This window comes from Euphorbia lathyris, chromosome 10, assembly GCF_963576675.1.
Source record: "Euphorbia lathyris chromosome 10, ddEupLath1.1, whole genome shotgun sequence".
NCBI lineage: Eukaryota > Viridiplantae > Streptophyta > Magnoliopsida > Malpighiales > Euphorbiaceae > Euphorbia > Euphorbia lathyris.
The window spans coordinates 65,255,107-65,260,567 of record NC_088919.1 but is presented as its reverse complement, the minus strand read 5'-3'; the positions used below and the strand labels follow the sequence as shown (position 1 = coordinate 65,260,567).

The 5,461-nt window shown below is 33.3% G+C and overlaps 1 protein-coding gene across 1 annotated transcript; it reads left to right on the top strand.

The window, feature by feature from the left end:
• Positions 1–1,396: 1,396 nt before the first annotated feature.
• On the top strand, positions 1,397–3,891 carry LOC136209672 (tropinone reductase-like 1). Its single transcript, XM_066001219.1, has 2 exons — positions 1,397–1,476; positions 2,629–3,891. Exons 1-2 carry the CDS (start codon positions 1,415–1,417, stop codon positions 3,413–3,415), a joined length of 849 nt encoding a protein of 282 aa, XP_065857291.1. The 5' UTR covers positions 1,397–1,414; the 3' UTR covers positions 3,416–3,891.
• Positions 3,892–5,461: the final 1,570 nt, after the last annotated feature.

The window sequence follows — 5,461 nt, the reverse complement described above, 5'->3', positions numbered from 1 at the left end:
GCTTTTTGCCATTAAAAAATTTTAGGTTGACATTGATAATTTAGCCGTTGATAAACCTCAATTTGACAAGTTATGTCAAGTTGAAAAATAATTCATTAATTCTGTCTTGTCAATCATAAATATTGTCATGATACGCAGTTATTTTATCACTCATTAGTAACAAATCACAAACATATATATATATAAGAAAATTTGAAAAAAAATTAGTAGAAATTTATATTGCGTTTTGTATGAGTTAAAAAAATTTAAATATTTTGTTAAGTTTAAAAATATTGATTTTTAATTTTATTATGAAACTTTAAAGACCTAAAAAAACTTAATCAATTAGGGGTTAATGCATATTTACACCCTTAAACTTTGCAAGTTTTGCCTATTGACACCCTGAGCTTTTAAAATAATCTATCACATATTTATAGTTGGTTTTAAAAACATATCATATACCTATATTTGACTTTAAAAACCTATCACATACCTATAGTTGGCTCATTGGGACTAGACCTGTCCATGGGCCGGGCTCGGGCCGGGCCTGTCGGGTTTTTAAGTAAAAATGCTCAGCCCAAGCCCAGCCCAGCCCACAATTAATTTAGGCGGGCTCGGGCTTAAAAATCAAATCCCGAGCCCAACCCATATAAGTCCACCTAAATATATATATATAATTGTTAATTATAAAAAAATAAATATTATACTTAAAAATAAATATTTAATATATAAATATATATTTATTAATTAATATTAATAAGCAGGCCGGACTGGGCCGGCCCGTGTTATTTTTATTAATCCCAAGCCCGCCCAAAAAATAGGCGGGCTTTGGCGGGCCTGGGCCGGGCTGGGCCGATGAACAATTTTTATTGTCCAAGCCCGGTCCAAGGGACACGGGCCTGGGCGGGCCGGGCGGGTATCCGGGCCCATGGACAGGTCTAATTGGGACCTTTTGCAAACAAAATCGTTGATATGTCATCTTTGACAAATGAGGTGGCATGTGCGTTTTATAGAAAAAAAAAAGCACGTGAGTTCGTTTTGTATGTCATTTCATTTGTCAAAGATGACATATATATTAATGATTTTGCATGCAGGAGGTTCGAATGAGCCAACTATAGACATGTGATAGGTTTTTAAAGCCAACTATAGATGTGTAATAAGTTTTTCAAATCAACTATAAGCGTGTGATATGTTATTTTAAAAGTTCAGAGTGCTAATAGACAAAACGTGCCAAGTTTAAAAATGTAAATATACATTAAACTAATCAAGTAATATGCAATTGATGTAGAATACGATCAAAAATATATCTTTATTTTTTTAATTGATATCATTAAAAAAAAATAAAACAATAGTATAATCTGTGTCCTATAAAATAACAACTTTTGAAAGTAAACACAAAATCCAAATCAAGCCTTTACAAGCATTCATTTCCTCCATGGAATTTCAATCTCATCAACTAAATATGGCTGAAGCTTCTCTGGCAGTTTCTCATAAAAGGTAATTACTAAATCCTGAGAACATTTTTTTTCACCTTCCCGGGTCTAAACGGCATCGTTTTGGCTTGGTTCATGATGAGATTTTTATTTAATTACGCAACTCGCGTTTCGTTTGGGAGGGCAAGGTGCGGGAGAGTGCTGCAGGGACAACCCCTGGCAGCACGGGATTTCCCGGCACCCAGGGGCGGAACTACAGGTGTCACGAAGGGTCGGTCGACCCCGACACTGGGAGAAAATAATGAAAAATTAGATGATACTAGTGGAAAATTCACCGTTAAACATAAACACATCTGTCCGTAATTTTGTATTACAGAATTTCTGGCAATTTTGGCGTTATACAGATTAGTGACGGATTAATCCGTCTCTGATCTAAAAAAAAGTCTGTTTTCTTACTAAGCTTTTGTCCATTGACCTTTCGAGTTTTTGCTTCTGATTCCGCCACTGCCGGCAGCGCCAGCCCCCTTAATTAGTTTTAGGATAAATAATTTATTAATCTTTATTTTTTTTTTACATAACACAGTGTTTAGGCCCTGTGTTACTTAATTTCAGTATCAATCAGTTCAATTCAGTAATCAGTTCAGTTCATTAACTTATCATTACTTATTATAATTATGATTATTTTTTTATTTTTGTTATTATTATTAGAACCATTATTATTTTTATAAGCTTTTTATTTTAATTATTGCTATTTTTAAAAGATTATATTATTATTTCAGTTTCAGTAGAATATTTCAGTTCAGTTTTTTTCAGTAAAAAGAACAGAGCCTTAGTCTCCTTATTTTGAAAAACACATTACAAGGTCCATATTTTAACCCTTAGTCCTTTTATTTATTTTTTTTTAGATTTTTAACTAAATATATATTAGCTTTAAAGATAGCCATAGTGCATATAAAATAGTCGTTTTACTTTGTTATTTTCTATCTGTCTGTTTATGCCAGAAATAAGGATTAAAAATTAAACAAAAGAAAGGTAGAACGACCAAAAAGTTAATGGTGACAAAGAATAAAGACTTTATAATGTGTTTTTCAAAATACATGAATTAAGCAGCGTGTTAGGTAAAAATTAGAGGACTAATAAATTATTTACCCTTAATTTTATTTTATGATCAATTAATCCTCTGCATTATATAAATTTGTTTAGTATTATTTTCCAGACTAGAAGGCAAGGTAGCAATTATCACCGGCGGTGCGAGCGGGATCGGAGCCGCCACAGTTGAATTATTCCATAAAAACGGAGCCAAAGTTGTCCTTGCCGACATTAAAGACGAAAAAGGCGAAGAAATAGCTAATAAACTCGGCGAAAACGTTACGTACATACACTGCGACGTATCAAATGAAGACGATATAATCAACCTAATAGACTTAACCATCGCGAAACACGAAAAACTTGACATAATGTTCAACAATGCAGGTGTACTAGATCGTCCTTCCGGAGGCATTTTAGACACGAAAAAGTCCGACTTAGATTGGTTGCTAAAGGTTAATCTCGGAGGCGCATTTTTAGGCGCAAAACACGCTGCGAGAGTGATGATTCCACGACGAAAAGGTTGCATTTTGTTCACCGCTAGTGCTTGCACATCAATTGGGGGACTTTCAACACATTCTTATGCAGCTTCCAAGTATGGAATTTTGGGCTTGGCGAAGAATTTGGCGGCGGAATTAGGCGAATTCGGTATACGAGTTAACTGTGTTTCGCCTTACGGATTGGTTACCGGGATGACTCCGACTAGCGATGAGTCTGGGGTAGCAATCGTTGAAGGTCTATTAGGCGAATCGGGTAATCTAAGAGGGGAGATTCTTAGGGTAGATGGGATTGCTAAGGCTGCTTTGTTTTTGGCTAGTGATGATGCTTATTATGTGAGTGGATTAAATCTTGTTGTTGATGGAGGATTTAGTATTGTTAATCCTACACTTTTGCGGAATTCTGCGCATTACCGTTGACAAACATGTTTGCGGGTCGTTCTGCTGGGAAGGTTCCAACTATGAAAACCTTGTTACGACTTCTCCTTCCTTTAAATGATAAGGTTCAATGGATTTCTCGCGACGTCGACGGCGGCAAACCGCCTATGTTGCCGCGAGTCGAGCACTTCACCGAACAATTCAATTGGTAGGAGCGATCATCGGTATTAATTGTTCGGTTTTGATATATATATCCCCAAAGACTGCGTATAAGCATTAAATATATAAAATATTCTCAATAATTTTCAGTGTTATCTATTTTTAGTCTTATTTAATACATTGAAATACTAAACATAATAGTAATGTTTGTATTTTAGGCATGTTATTGCGTATACCAATGAAGAAATAATATTTGTTAGTGGAAAAATTAGTGAAAGTATTCTATATATTTAATACTTATATGCAGTGCTTAGGGCGACATATATCAAAACCGTTAAGTGTTTAGTTCCGTTGTACTAATTAATAATGTGAGACTTGCTAATTAATCATATGAATATGTAATATAATAATTTCTAAAATAATGAAGTTTAATTGGGGTTTGTTTTGATTATTATATATATACACAGAAATTACCTAACTATGGTTTGTTTGAATTAGTTTTTAAGAAAAAGGCCGCTGCAAAACGCTCAATTTTGTTTCGAGTTTCTCCGTCTAGGCCCGTTGCCATTTTTTGGCCCTCGTACTATTTTTTTTGGCATCCTAGGCCGTCTGGAAGCTGTCTAGGGGCTTCCTAAACGGTGATCAGAAAAAAAATATTTTTTCTCATTATTAATTTGAGTTTTTTTATATATAATTCACTTTTCAACATAATTACATAGTTATTGGTAAATTGTGCTTATTATTTTCGAATATTTTTATTTAATTTTATTTAAAAAGGTCAAATAAAATTTTAACATGCTAAAGGTTAAAAAAATTTAACCTCTTTTACAGTTTAATTCATTTGCTTAATGATAACTATCTACTGTAATTTAATTTTACAAATGTTCTGGCTCCCTTTGCTTGGTGGGCCACCACCTTTTAGGGGTGTGCATCGGTTCAAAATCGAATTGAATCGAACCGAATCAAAAAACCGAATAATGAAATTACTAAAATAATTCATACCGATACTGAACCGAATAACATATAAAACCGAAATATAATTGAACCAAAATATTCAGTGCGGTTCAGTTTTAAACCGAATTTAATTAAAAAATAAAAACAATAAATAAAAATCACTATATTTCATTATTAAATTTACCTCAACAATAAAAAAAAATTTAAAATACTTTCAAATCATATTCATATTAGTTTATTATCTCAACAAAAATAAACAAAATTAAACTTATAAATTCAAATATATATGTATATATATATATAAAATAATATAATTCGGTGTGGTTCGGTTTTACATTTTGTTATCAAACTGAACCGAACCGAATACCAAAATACATCAAAAAATAAAACCAATGTCAAAACCAAAGTATCAAAAAACCGAATAAAAAATCGAATTCAATCAGTTCGGTTCGGTATGCAGTTTAAACAAACTTGATGCACACCCCCTACCAGCTCTATTTATACTCTAACGGGGTGTTTGTTAGAAGGGATATAGGAAGTGGGATAGGGATAAAAAAACACGAGATAAGTTATCCTGTGTTTGTTTGGGAGATAGAAGAGTGAGACAGATGAGGGATAAGCCTCTTATCCCTCTAATCCTATACCTAGGAGGAGGGGTGGTATAAGGAGGTGGGATAAGCTCCTGCGATTTTAATAGGATGGAAAAATCCATCTTATCCCTCAAATTAATGTTATGTAGTTTAAATAAGGTTAAAATAGTAAAATGTATTATTTTATCTTCATCTCTATCCCACATACCAAACATTGAATAATAATTCTCGACTATCATATTTTTATCCTTATCTCAACCATTTATTCTTATCCCTATCCCAACCTTTATCCCTATCCCTATCCCAATAGAATACCAAACGTCCTGTAAAAGATTACATAATTGAGAAACCAAATGACCTCTTTATTGTTGTGGTATGCCACGTG

What these genes read in the sequence shown, in the direction of transcription:
- LOC136209672 (XM_066001219.1), top strand. Translation starts at nt 1,415, where the DNA reads ATGGAATTTCAATCTCATCAACTAAATATGGCTGAAGCTTCTCTGGCA. An exon ending in CTGGCAGTTTCTCATAAAAG is followed by an intron (nt 1,477 to 2,628) that starts GTAATTACTAAA and finishes ATTATTTTCCAG; the next exon opens with ACTAGAAGGCAAGGTAGCAA.